The sequence below is a fragment of the Chiloscyllium plagiosum genome, unplaced genomic scaffold, assembly GCF_037043375.1.
Source record: "Chiloscyllium plagiosum isolate Xiang-an unplaced genomic scaffold, Cpla_swu_hap1 HiC_scaffold_21, whole genome shotgun sequence".
NCBI lineage: Eukaryota > Metazoa > Chordata > Chondrichthyes > Orectolobiformes > Hemiscylliidae > Chiloscyllium > Chiloscyllium plagiosum.
The window spans coordinates 4,148,274-4,162,792 of NW_028270159.1; the positions used below are offsets into that span (position 1 = coordinate 4,148,274).

Consider the following 14,519-nt stretch of genomic DNA (forward strand, 5'->3'; position numbering starts at 1 on the left):
GTCACTCCGCTCCGTCCCACAGTCACTCGGTTCCGGTCTCACAGACACTCCGTTCCGGTCCCACAGTCACTCCGTTCCGGTCCCACAGTCACTCCGTTCCGTTCTCACAGTCACTCCGTTCCAGTCCCACAGTCACTCCGTTCCGATCCCACAGTCACTCCACTCCGCTCCCACAGTCACTCCCTTCCGGTCCCACAGTCAGTCCGTTCCGATCCCACAGTCACTCCACTCCGCTCCCACAGTCACTCCCTTCCGATCCCACAGTCACTCCGCTCCGGTCCCACAGTCACTCCGTTCCGGTCCCACAGTCACTCCGTTCCAGTCTCACAGTCACTCCGCTCCGGTCCCACAGTCACTCCCTTCCGGTCCCACAATCACTCCGTTCCGGTCCCACAGTCACTCCGCTCCGGTCTCACAGTCACTCCGCTCCGGTCCCACAGTCACTCCGTTCCGGTCCCACAGTCACTCCGCTCCGGTCCCACAGTCACTCCGTTCCGGTCCCACAGTCACTCCGCTCCGGTCCCACAGTCACTCCGTTCCGGTCCTACAGTCACTCCGTTCCATCTCACAGTCACTCCGCTCCGTCCCACAGTCATTCCGTTCCGGTCCCACAGTCACTCCGTTCCAGTCCCACAGTCACTCCGCTCCGTCCCACAGTCACTCCGTTCCGGTCCCACAGTCACTCCGTTCCGGTCCCACAGTCACTCTGCTCCGTCCCACAGTCACTCCGGGCCCACAGTCACTCCGTTCCGGTCCCACAGTCACTCTGCTCCGTCCCACAGTCACTCCAGTCCCACAGTCACTCCGTTCCGGTCCCACAGTCACTCCGTTCCGGTCCCACAGTTACTCCGCTCCGGTCCCACAGTCACTCCGTTCCGGTCCCACAGTCACTCCGTTCCAGTCCCACAGTCACTCCGCTCCGGTCCCACAGTCACTCCGTTCCGATCCCACAGTCACTCCACTCCGCTCCCACAGTCACTCCCTTCCGATCCCACAGTCACTCCGCTCCGGTCCCACAGTCACTCCGTTCCGGTCCCACAGTCACTCCGTTCCAGTCTCACAGTCACTCCGCTCCGGTCCCACAGTCACTCCCTTCCGGTCCCACAATCACTCCGTTCCGGTCCCACAGTCACTCCGCTCCGGTCTCACAGTCACTCCGCTCCGGTCCCACAGTCACTCCGTTCCGGTCCCACAGTCACTCCGCTCCGGTCCCACAGTCACTCCGTTCCGGTCCCACAGTCACTCCGCTCCGGTCCCACAGTCACTCCGTTCCGGCCCCACAGTCACTCCCCTCCGGTCCCACAGTCACTCCGTTCCGGTCCTACAGTCACTCCGTTCCATCTCACAGTCACTCCGCTCCGTCCCACAGTCATTCCGTTCCGGTCCCACAGTCACTCCGTTCCAGTCCCACAGTCACTCCGCTCCGTCCCACAGTCACTCCGTTCCGGTCCCACAGTCACTCCGTTCCGGTCCCACAGTCACTCTGCTCCGTCCCACAGTCACTCCGGTCCCACAGTCACTCCGTTCCGGTCCCACAGTCACTCCGTTCCGGTCCCACAGTCACTCCGCTCCGGTCCCACAGTCACTCCGTTCCGGTCCCACAGTCGCTCCGTTCCAGTCCCACAGTCACTCCGCTCCGGTCCCACAGTCACTCCGCTCCGTCCCACAGTCACTCGGTTCCGGTCTCACAGACACTCCGTTCCGGTCCCACAGTCACTCCGTTCCGGTCTCACAGTCACTCCGTTCCGTTCTCACAGTCACTCCGTTCCAGTCCCACAGTCACTCCGTTCCGATCCCACAGTCACTCCACTCCGGTCCCACAGTCACTACCTTCCGGTCCCACAGTCACTCCGTTCCGGTCCCACAGTCACTCCGTTCCGATCCCACAGTCACTCCGCTCCGGTCCCACAGTCACTACCTTCCGGTCCCACAGTCACTCCGTTCCGGTCCCACAGTCACTCCGTTCCGATCCCACAGTCACTCCGCTCCGGTCCCACAGTCACTCATTTTCCGGTCCAACAATCACTCCGTTCCAGTCTCACAGTCACTCCGCACCGGTCCCACAGTCACTCCGTTCCAGTCTCACAGTCACTCCGCTCCGGTCTCTCAGTCACTCCACTCCAGTCGCACAGTCACTCCGTTCCGGTCCCACAGTCACTCCGTTCCGTCCCACAGTCACTCCGCTCCGGTCCCACAGTCACTCCGTTCCAGTCTCACAGTCACTCCGCTCCGGTCTCTCAGTCACTCCACTCCAGTCGCACAGTCACTCCGTTCCGGTCCCACAGTCACTCCGTTCCGGTCCCAGTCACTCCGCCCCGGTCCCACTGTCACTCCGCCCCGGTCTCAGTCACTCCACCCCGGTCCCAGTCACTCCACCCCGATCCCACAGTCACTCCGTTCCGGTCCCACAGTCACTCTGCCCCAGTCCCACAGTCACTCCGTTCCGGTCCCACAGTCACTCCGCCGCGGTCCCACAGTCACTCCGTTCCGGTCTCACAGTCACTCCATTCCGGTCCCACAGTCACTCCGCCGCGGTCCCACAGTCACTCCGTTCCGGTCTCACAGTCACTCCGTTCCGGTCTCACAGTCACTCCACTCCGGTCTCACGGTCACTCCGTTCCAGTCTCACAGTCACTCCGCTCCGGTCCCACAGTCACTCCGTTCCAGTCCCACAGTCACTCCGTTCCAGTCTCACAGTCACTCCGTTCCGGTCCCACAGTCACTCCGCCGCGGTCCCACAGTCACTCCGTTCCGGTCTCACAGTCACTCCGTTCCGGTCTCACAGTCACTCCACTCCGGTCCCACAGTCACTCCGTTCCGGTCTCACAGTCACTCCGCTCCGGTCCCACAGTCACTCCGTTCCGGTCTCACAGTCACTCCGCTCCGGTCCCACAGTCACTCCGTTCCGGTCTCACAGTCACTCCGCTCCGGTCCCACAGTCACTCCGTTCCGATCCCACAGTCACTCCACTCCGCTCCCACAGTCACTCCCTTCCGATCCCACAGTCACTCCGCTCCGGTCCCACAGTCACTCCGTTCCGGTCCCACAGTCACTCCGTTCCAGTCTCACAGTCACTCCGCTCCGGTCCCACAGTCACTCCCTTCCGGTCCCACAATCACTCCGTTCCGGTACCACAGTCACTCCGCTCCGGTCTCACAGTCACTCCGCTCCGGTCCCACAGTCACTCCGTTCCGGTCCCACAGTCACTCTGCTCCGTCCCACAGTCACTCCGGTCCCACAGTCATTCCGTTCCGGTCCCACAGTCACTCCGTTCCGGTCCCACAGTTACTCCGCTCCGGTCCCACAGTCACTCCGTTCCGGTCCCACAGTCACTCCGTTCCAGTCCCACAGTCACTCCGCTCCGGTCCCACAGTCACTCCGTTCAGATCCCACAGTCACTCCACTCCGCTCCCACAGTCACTCCCTTCCGATCCCACAGTCACTCCGCTCCGGTCCCACAGTCACTCCGTTCCGGTCCCACAGTCACTCCGCTCCAGTCTCACAGTCACTCCGCTCCGGTCCCACAGTCACTCCCTTCCGGTCCCACAATCACTCCGTTCCGGTCCCACAGTCACTCCGCTCCGGTCTCACAGTCACTCCGCTCCGGTCCCACAGTCACTCCGTTCCGGTCCCACAGTCACTCCGCTCCGGTCCCACAGTCACTCCGTTCCGGTCCCACAGTCACTCCGCTCCGGTCCCACAGTCACTCCGTTCCGGCCCCACAGTCACTCCCCTCCGGTCCCACAGTTACTCCGTTCCGGTCCTACAGTCACTCCGTTCCATCTCACAGTCACTCCGCTCCGTCCCACAGTCATTCCGTTCCGGTCCCACAGTCACTCCGTTCCAGTCCCACAGTCACTCCGCTCCGTCCCACAGTCACTCCGTTCCGGTCCCACAGTCACTCCGTTCCGGTCCCACAGTCACTCTGCTCCGTCCCACAGTCACTCCGGGCCCACAGTCACTCCGTTCCGGTCCCACAGTCACTCTGCTCCGTCCCACAGTCACTCCGGTCCCACAGTCACTCCGTTCCGGTCCCACAGTCACTCCGTTCCGGTCCCACAGTCACTCCGTTCCGGTCCCACAGTCGCTCCGTTCCAGTCCCACAGTCACTCCGCTCCGGTCCCACAGTCACTCCGCTCCGTCCCACAGTCACTCGGTTCCGGTCTCACAGACACTCCGTTCCGGTCCCACAGTCACTCCGTTCCGGTCCCACAGTCACTCCGTTCCGTTCTCACAGTCACTCCGTTCCAGTCCCACAGTCACTCCGTTCCGATCCCACAGTCACTCCACTCCGGTCCCACAGTCACTACCTTCCGGTCCCACAGTCACTCCGTTCCGATCCCACAGTCACTCCGCTCCGGTCCCACAGTCACTCCGTTCCGGTCCCACAATCACTCCGTTCCAGTCTCACAGTCACTCCGCACCGGTCCCACAGTCACTCCGTTCCAGTCTCACAGTCACTCCGCTCCGGTCTCTCAGTCACTCCACTCCAGTCGCACAGTCACTCCGTTCCGGTCCCACAGTCACTCCGTTCCGTCCCACAGTCACTCCGCTCCGGTCCCACAGTCACTCCGTTCCAGTCTCACAGTCACTCCGCTCCGGTCTCTCAGTCACTCCATTCTAGTCCCACAGTCACTCTGCTCCGGTCCCACAGTCGCTCCAGTCCCACAGTCACTCCGTTCCGGTCCCAGTCACTCCGCCCCGGTCCCACAGTCACTCCGCCCCGGTCTCAGTCACTCCACCCCGGTCCCAGTCACTCCACCCCGATCCCACAGTCACTCCGTTCCAGTCCCACAGTCACTCTGCCCCAGTCCCACAGTCACTCCATTCCGGTCCCACAGTCACTCCGCTGCGGTCCCACAGTCACTCCGTTCCGGTCTCACAGTCACTCCGTTCCGGTCTCACAGTCACTCCACTCCGGTCTCACGGTCACTCCGTTCCAGTCTCACAGTCACTCCGCTCCGGTCCCACAGTCACTCCGTTCCAGTCCCACAGTCACTCCGTTCCAGTCTCACAGTCACTCCGTTCCGGTCCTACAGTAACTCCATTCCATCTCACAGTCACTCCGCTCCGTCCCACAGTCATTCCGTTCCGGTCCCACAGTCACTCCGCTCCAGTCCCACAGTCACTCCGCTCCGTCCCACAGTCACTCCGTTCCGGTCCCACAGTCACTCCGTTCCGGTCCCACAGTCACTCTGCTCCGTCCCACAGTCACTCCGGGCCCACAGTCACTCCGTTCCGGTCCCACAGTCACTCTGCTCCGTCCCACAGTCACTCCGGTCCCACAGTCACTCCGTTCCGGTCCCACAGTTACTCCGTTCCGGTCCCACAGTCACTCCGCTCCGGTCCCACAGTCACTCCGTTCCGGTCCCACAGTCACTCCGTTCCAGTCCCACAGTCACTCCGCTCCGGTCCCACAGTCACTCCGCTCCGTCCCACAGTCTCTCGGTTCCGGTCTCACAGACACTCCGTTCCGGTCCCACAGTCACTCCGTTCCGGTCCCACAGTCACTCCGTTCCGTTCTCACAGTCACTCCGTTCCAGTCCCACAGTCACTCCGTTCCGATCCCACAGTCACTCCACTCCGGTCCCACAGTCACTACCTTCCGGTCCCACAGTCACTCCGTTCCGATCCCACAGTCACTCCGCTCCGGTCCCACAGTCACTCCGTTCCAGTCTCACAGTCACTCCACTCCGGTCCCACAGTCACTCCGTTCCGGTCCCAGTCACTCCGCCCCGGTCCCACAGTCACTCCGCCCCGGTCTCAGTCACTCCACCCCGGTCCCAGTCACTCCACCCCGATCCCACAGTCACTCCGTTCCGGTCCCACAGTCACTCTGCCCCAGTCCCACAGTCACTCCGTTCCGGTCCCACAGTCACTCCGCCGCGGTCCCACAGTCACTCCGTTCCGGTCTCACAGTCACTCCATTCCGGTCCCACAGTCACTCCGCCGCGGTCCCACAGTCACTCCGTTCCGGTCTCACAGTCACTCCGTTCCGGTCTCACAGTCACTCCACTCCGGTCTCACGGTCACTCCGTTCCAGTCTCACAGTCACTCCGCTCCGGTCCCACAGTCACTCCGTTCCAGTCCCACAGTCACTCCGTTCCAGTCTCACAGTCACTCCGTTCCGGTCCCACAGTCACTCCGCCGCGGTCCCACAGTCACTCCGTTCCGGTCTCACAGTCACTCCGTTCCGGTCTCACAGTCACTCCACTCCGGTCCCACAGTCACTCCGTTCCGGTCTCACAGTCACTCCGCTCCGGTCCCACAGTCACTCCGTTCCGGTCTCACAGTCACTCCGCTCCGGTCCCACAGTCACTCCGTTCCGGTCTCACAGTCACTCCGCTCCGGTCCCACAGTCACTCCGTTCCGATCCCACAGTCACTCCACTCCGCTCCCACAGTCACTCCCTTCCGATCCCACAGTCACTCCGCTCCGGTCCCACAATCACTCCGTTCCGGTCCCACAGTCACTCCGCTCCGGTCTCACAGTCACTCCGCTCCGGTCCCACAGTCACTCCGTTCCGGTCCCACAGTCACTCTGCTCCGTCCCACAGTCACTCCGGTCCCACAGTCATTCCGTTCCGGTCCCACAGTCACTCCGTTCCGGTCCCACAGTTACTCCGCTCCGGTCCCACAGTCACTCCGTTCCGGTCCCACAGTCACTCCGTTCCAGTCCCACAGTCACTCCGCTCCGGTCCCACAGTCACTCCGTTCAGATCCCACAGTCACTCCACTCCGCTCCCACAGTCACTCCCTTCCGATCCCACAGTCACTCCGCTCCGGTCCCACAGTCACTCCGTTCCGGTCCCACAGTCACTCCGCTCCAGTCTCACAGTCACTCCGCTCCGGTCCCACAGTCACTCCCTTCCGGTCCCACAATCACTCCGTTCCGGTCCCACAGTCACTCCGCTCCGGTCTCACAGTCACTCCGCTCCGGTCCCACAGTCACTCCGTTCCGGTCCCACAGTCACTCCGCTCCGGTCCCACAGTCACTCCGTTCCGGTCCCACAGTCACTCCGCTCCGGTCCCACAGTCACTCCGTTCCGGCCCCACAGTCACTCCCCTCCGGTCCCACAGTTACTCCGTTCCGGTCCTACAGTCACTCCGTTCCATCTCACAGTCACTCCGCTCCGTCCCACAGTCATTCCGTTCCGGTCCCACAGTCACTCCGTTCCAGTCCCACAGTCACTCCGCTCCGTCCCACAGTCACTCCGTTCCGGTCCCACAGTCACTCCGTTCCGGTCCCACAGTCACTCTGCTCCGTCCCACAGTCACTCCGGGCCCACAGTCACTCCGTTCCGGTCCCACAGTCACTCTGCTCCGTCCCACAGTCACTCCGGTCCCACAGTCACTCCGTTCCGGTCCCACAGTCACTCCGTTCCGGTCCCACAGTCACTCCGTTCCGGTCCCACAGTCGCTCCGTTCCAGTCCCACAGTCACTCCGCTCCGGTCCCACAGTCACTCCGCTCCGTCCCACAGTCACTCGGTTCCGGTCTCACAGACACTCCGTTCCGGTCCCACAGTCACTCCGTTCCGGTCCCACAGTCACTCCGTTCCGTTCTCACAGTCACTCCGTTCCAGTCCCACAGTCACTCCGTTCCGATCCCACAGTCACTCCACTCCGGTCCCACAGTCACTACCTTCCGGTCCCACAGTCACTCCGTTCCGATCCCACAGTCACTCCGCTCCGGTCCCACAGTCACTCCGTTCCGGTCCCACAATCACTCCGTTCCAGTCTCACAGTCACTCCGCACCGGTCCCACAGTCACTCCGTTCCAGTCTCACAGTCACTCCGCTCCGGTCTCTCAGTCACTCCACTCCAGTCGCACAGTCACTCCGTTCCGGTCCCACAGTCACTCCGTTCCGTCCCACAGTCACTCCGCTCCGGTCCCACAGTCACTCCGTTCCAGTCTCACAGTCACTCCGCTCCGGTCTCTCAGTCACTCCATTCTAGTCCCACAGTCACTCTGCTCCGGTCCCACAGTCGCTCCAGTCCCACAGTCACTCCGTTCCGGTCCCAGTCACTCCGCCCCGGTCCCACAGTCACTCCGCCCCGGTCTCAGTCACTCCACCCCGGTCCCAGTCACTCCACCCCGATCCCACAGTCACTCCGTTCCAGTCCCACAGTCACTCTGCCCCAGTCCCACAGTCACTCCATTCCGGTCCCACAGTCACTCCGCTGCGGTCCCACAGTCACTCCGTTCCGGTCTCACAGTCACTCCGTTCCGGTCTCACAGTCACTCCACTCCGGTCTCACGGTCACTCCGTTCCAGTCTCACAGTCACTCCGCTCCGGTCCCACAGTCACTCCGTTCCAGTCCCACAGTCACTCCGTTCCAGTCTCACAGTCACTCCGTTCCGGTCCTACAGTAACTCCATTCCATCTCACAGTCACTCCGCTCCGTCCCACAGTCATTCCGTTCCGGTCCCACAGTCACTCCGCTCCAGTCCCACAGTCACTCCGCTCCGTCCCACAGTCACTCCGTTCCGGTCCCACAGTCACTCCGTTCCGGTCCCACAGTCACTCTGCTCCGTCCCACAGTCACTCCGGGCCCACAGTCACTCCGTTCCGGTCCCACAGTCACTCTGCTCCGTCCCACAGTCACTCCGGTCCCACAGTCACTCCGTTCCGGTCCCACAGTTACTCCGTTCCGGTCCCACAGTCACTCCGCTCCGGTCCCACAGTCACTCCGTTCCGGTCCCACAGTCACTCCGTTCCAGTCCCACAGTCACTCCGCTCCGGTCCCACAGTCACTCCGCTCCGTCCCACAGTCTCTCGGTTCCGGTCTCACAGACACTCCGTTCCGGTCCCACAGTCACTCCGTTCCGGTCCCACAGTCACTCCGTTCCGTTCTCACAGTCACTCCGTTCCAGTCCCACAGTCACTCCGTTCCGATCCCACAGTCACTCCACTCCGGTCCCACAGTCACTACCTTCCGGTCCCACAGTCACTCCGTTCCGATCCCACAGTCACTCCGCTCCGGTCCCACAGTCACTCCGCTCCGTCCCACAGTCACTCGGTTCCGGTCTCACAGACACTCCGTTCCGGTCCCACAGTCACTCCGTTCCGGTCCCACAGTCACTCCGTTCCGTTCTCACAGTCACTCCGTTCCAGTCCCACAGTCACTCCGTTCCGATCCCACAGTCACTCCCCTCCGGTCCCACAGTCACTCCGCTCCGTCCCACAGTCACTCCGTTCCGGTCCCACAGTCACTCCGCTCCGTCCCACAGTCACTCGGTTCCGGTCTCACAGACACTCCGTTCCGGTCCCACAGTCACTCCGTTCCGGTCCCACAGTCACTCCGTTCCGTTCTCACAGTCACTCCGTTCCGGTCCCACAGTCACTCCGTTCCGGTCCCACAGTCACTCCGTTCCGTTCTCACAGTCACTCCGTTCCAGTCCCACAGTCACTCCGTTCCGGTCCCACAGTCACTACCTTCCGGTCCCACAGTCACTCCGTTCCGGTCCCACAATCACTCCGTTCCAGTCTCACAGTCACTCCGCTCCGGTCCCACAGTCACTCCGTTCCAGTCTCACAGTCACTCCGCTCCGGTCTCTCAGTCACTCCACTCCAGTCCCACAGTCACTCCGTTCCGGTCACACAGTCACTCCGTTCCGTCCCACAGTCACTCCACTCCAGTCCCACAGTCACTCCGTTCCGGTCCCAGTCACTCCGCCCCGGTCCCACAGTCACTCCGTTCCAGTCTCACAGTCACTCCGCTCCGGTCTCTCAGTCACTCCACTCCAGTCCCACAGTCACTCCGTTCCGGTCACACAGTCACTCCGTTCCGGTCCCAGTCACTCCGCCCCGGTCCCACAGTCACTCCGCCCCGGTCTCAGTCACTCCACCCCGGTCCCAGTCACTCCACCCCGATCCCACAGTCACTCCGTTCCGGTCCCACAGTCACTCTGCCCCAGTCCCACAGTCACTCCGTTCCGGTCCCACAGTCACTCCGCCGCGGTCCCACAGTCACTCCGTTCCGGTCCCACAGTCACTCCGCTCCGGTCCCACAGTCGCTCCGGTCCGGTCTCACAGTCACTCCACCCCGGTCCCAGTCACTCCGCTCCGGTCCCACAGTTGCTCCGGTCCCACTGTCACTCCGTTCCGGTCTCACAGTCACTCCGTTCCGGTCCCAGTCACTCCACCCCGATCCCACAGTCACTCCGTTCCGGTCCCACAGTCACTCCGCCCCGGTCCCAGTCACTCCGCCCCGGTCCCACAGTCACTCCGTTCCGGTCCCACAGTCACTCTGCCCCGGTCCCACAGTCACTCCGTTCCATCTCACAGTCACTCCGTTCCGGTCCCACAGTCACTCCGCTCCGGTCCCACAGTCACTCCGTTCCGTCCCACAGTCACTCCACTCCAATCCCACAGTCACTCCGTTCCGGTCACACAGTCACTCCGCTCCAGACTCACAGTCACTCCGCTCCGGTCCCACAGTCACTCCGTTCCGTCCCACAGTCACTCCACTCCAATCCCACAGTCACTCCGTTCCGGTCACACAGTCACTCCGCTCCAGACTCACAGTCACTCTGCCCCGGTCCCACAGTCACTCCGCTCCAGACTCACAGTCACTCCGCCCCGGTCCCACAGTCATTCCGCCCCGGTCCCACAGTCACTCCGTTCCGGTCACACAGTCACTCCACTCCAATCCCACAGTCACTCCCTTCCGGCCCTTGCAGCCCCACTCTAGTCCCCCAGCCACTGCGCTGAGGCCCTCAGTTACTCCAGTTTGGCCCCCAGCTGCTCACTCTGCGTAGTACTGCTGCCTCAGTGCCAGGCACCTGGGATCGATTCCTGCCTCAGGCAACTGTCTGTGTGGAGTTTGCACATTCTCCCCGTGTCTGCGTGGGTTTCCTCCGGGGGCTCCGGTTTCCTCCCACAGTCCAAAGATGTGCAAGTCAGGGTGGATTGGCCATGGGAAATTGCCCATAGTGCCCAGGGATATGTAGACTAGGTGCATTAGTCAGGGGTAAATGTAGTGTAATCAGGTAGGGGAATAGGTCTGAGTCGGATACTCTTTGGGGGGGTCGGTGTGGTCTTGTTGGGCTGAATGGCCTGTTTCCACGTTGTAGGGATTCTGTGATCTATTCTATGATCAGAGTAATGGGCTAAGCGCAGTTTCACCAGAACAATCCCAGGGGTTTAAAGAGTTAACTCTTAAAAGAGTTTGCACAGGTATGGGCTGCCCTCTCCCCAGTGTGAAATTTCAGATGGATGATTCCATCAGGGTCTTTAAAACCATCAAGAGAATCAGTGAAGAGAAACATTTTCCTCTTGAAGGTAGGCAGGGGTGTCACTAAAGAGTGAGATCAGGAATCCTTTTCCTACACAAAAGGAAGAGAAATTTGGGACTCTCTCTCTCTCTGTCTCTCTCTCTCTCTCTCTCTCTCTGTCTCTCTCACTCTCTGTCTCTCTCTGTCTCTCTCTCTCTCTGACTCTCTCTCTCTCTGTCTCCCAAAAAGCTGGAGGCTGGAAGTCAGTTTCAGTCAATGACTGAGATTGTTCGATATTTGTTGGGTAAGGGCTTCGAGGTATATGTAGTAAATTCGGGAAGATGGAGTTAAGATTTCAGTCAACCAAGATCTGATTGAACATTCGAGGCAGCCTAAGAAACTGGACGGTGCAGTGATGTTCCTAGAGTAATTTGGACTGTCCCATTCAGCTTAAAACAATGACTGAGCAACTCTGGAAACATGTGGAAACTGCAGAGTAACATACTGAGCCTGATTAAGCTGCTGTACTGACCTGCAACAATATCCAGTCAATGAGATCAACGTGCTCAGTGCTCTGACACCCCTGCAAGGCAGGAGGGAATTCCACATCAGAACCAGGAGGAGGCCATTCAGCCCCTTGAGCTTGCTCTGCCGTTTCATACTATCATGGCTGATCTCAACTCCACTTTCCCTGCCCACTCTCCATAACCGTTCAACTGGTTATTCCTTAAAAATCTGTCCATCTCTTTCTTAAATTTATTCAGTGTCCTAGCGCTCTCCAGGCTTGTGAATTTCACAGGTTCATGACCCTTTGAGAGAAGTAATTCCTGCTCATTCTGGTTTTAGATCTGCTACCATTTATCTGAAAATTATGACCTCTCTCTAGATTGCCTCGCTTGAGGAATCATCCTCTCTCTGTTTACTTTGTCAGTCTCCCCCCCCCGCCCCCATGTAAGTTCTCGAACTCAATGAGATCTCCTCTCATTCTTGCCTCTTTCTTGCCTCATTTGAACCTGCCTCATCCAGGCCAGCGACAGGGACACTCACAGAACCAGACGACTCTCTGCAACAACATAAATACTTGGAATGAAATTGTAAAATCTCCACTAAGTGGGAGCCACTCCATATTTCTGCTAACTGATTCTGATTCACTTTCTCACAGGGGCTGACAGGTCCTAAAGGTGAATCCGGAATACAGGGACCACCAGGACCACCTGTGAGTCCATCTCTTTCTCATTGAAAAAGGAATTGGCAATCGGTGATCTGATGTTAGAATTCATTTAAAATCGAGCTTAATCCATTATTGACTTTATGTCTCACTGGAGATGGCATAGAGAAACACCTTACAGTTCAAACCAGACAGTGCTGAAGCAGCTTCTCAGCTCTGGCAGCATCTGTGGAGAGAAACAGAGTTAGCATTTCAAGTCCAGTAACCATTCTTCAGAACTTCACATGGGACTCGAAAGGTTAACTCCATTTCTCTCTCCACAGATACTGTTGGATCTGCTGGGTGGCTGTCTCCAGTCCAATCTGTTCTTATTTTTAATTTAAAGATTCACCAATGCCATGTCAAATCAATTGTTTTTTTTCAAATCTTTGTTAGTTTGAAAAGTAAAAATTATCAGCAGGAAGCATTTACTATTTGAGTTACACTTTTACCTCTACACAGTGCGGGTGACAGTGCTCAATCTGTACAGTGTGGGTGACAGTGCTCAATCTGTACAGTGCGGGTGACAGTGCTCAATCTGTACAGTGCGGGTGACAGTGCTCCCTCTGTACAGTGCAGGTGACAGTGCTCCCTCTGTACAGTGCAGGTGACAGTGCTACCTCTGTACAGTGCGGGTGACAGTGCTCAATCTGTACAGTGCGGGTGACAGTGCTACCTCTGTACAGTGCGGGTGACAGTGCTCAATCTGTACAGTGCGGGTGACAGTGCTCCCTCTGTACAGTGCAGGTGACAGTGCTACCTCTGTACAGTGCGGGTGACAGTGCTCAATCTGTACAGTGCGGGTGACAGTGCTCCCTCTGTACAGTGCAGGTGACAGTGCTCCCTCTGCACAGTGCAGGTGACAGTGCTCCCTCTGTACAGTGCAGGTGAGAGTGCTCCCTCTGTACAGTGTGGGTGACAGTGCTCCCTCTGTACAGTGTGGGTGACAGTGCGGGTGACAGTGCTCCCTCTGTACAGTGCAGGTGAGAGTGCTCCCTCTGTACAGTGTGGGTGACAGTGCTCCCTCTGCACAGTGCAGGTGAGAGTGCTCCCTCTGTACAGTGTGGGTGACAGTGCTCCCTCTGTACAGTGCGGGTGACAGTGCTCCCTCTGCACAGTGCAGGTGACAGTGCTCCCTCTGTACAGTGCGGGTGAGAGTGCTCCCTCTGCACAGTGCAGGTGACAGTGCTCCCTCTGTACAGTGCGGGTGACAGTGCTCCCTCTGCACAGTGCAGGTGACAGTGCTCCCTCTGTACAGTGCGGGTGACAGTGCTCCCTCTGCACAGTGTGGATGACAGTGCTCCCTCTGTACAGTGCGGGTGACAGTGCTCCATCTGTACGGTGTGGATGACAGTGTTCCCTCTGTACAGTCTGTGTGACAGTGTCTCCCTGTACAGTCTGTGTGACAGTGTCCCTCTGTACAGAGCGGGTGACAGCGCTCCCTCTGTACAGTCTGTGTGACAGTGTCCCTCTGTACAGTGCGGGTGACAGTGCTCCATCTGTACGGTGTGGATGACAGTGCTCCCTCTGTACAGTCTGTGTGACAGTGTCCCCCTGTACAGTCTGTGTGGCAGTGTCCCTCTGTAGAGAGCGGGTGACGGTGCTCCCTCTGTATGGTGTGGATGACAGTGCTCCCTCTGTACAGTCTGTGTGACAGTGTCCCCCTGTACAGTCTGTGTGACAGTGTCCCTCTGTACAGAGCGGGTGACGGTGCTCCCTCTGTACAGTGTGGGTGACAGTGCTCCCTCTGCACAGTGCGGGTGACAGTGCTCCCTCTGTACAGTGCGGGTGACAGTGCTCCCTCTGCACAGTGCAGGTGAGAGTGCTCCCTCTGTACAGTGTGGGTGACAGTGCTCCCTCTGCACAGTGCAGGTGACAGTGCTCCCTCTGCACAGTGCAGGTGACAGTGCTCACTCTGTACGGTGCGGGTGACGGTGCTCCCTCTGTACAGTGTGGATGACGGTGCTCCCTCTGTACAGTGTGGGTGACAGTGCTGAATCTGTACGGTGTGGATGACAGTGCTCCCTCTGTACAGTGTGGATGACAGTGCTCCCTCTGTACAGTGCGGGTGACAGTGCTCCCTCTGTACAGTGC

General features: G+C 59.6%; 1 protein-coding gene across 2 annotated transcripts in view; it reads left to right on the top strand.

The window, feature by feature from the left end:
• col5a1 (procollagen, type V, alpha 1) overlaps positions 1–14,519 on the top strand; it is a 653,133-nt gene that overhangs the window by 597,790 nt on the left and 40,824 nt on the right. For both annotated transcript variants that reach the window (XM_087998144.1, XM_087998143.1), the window contains exon 62: positions 12,381–12,434. In XM_087998144.1, coding sequence (XP_087854270.1) covers positions 12,381–12,434 — 54 coding nt within the window. The remainder of the gene's footprint in view (positions 1–12,380; positions 12,435–14,519) is intronic.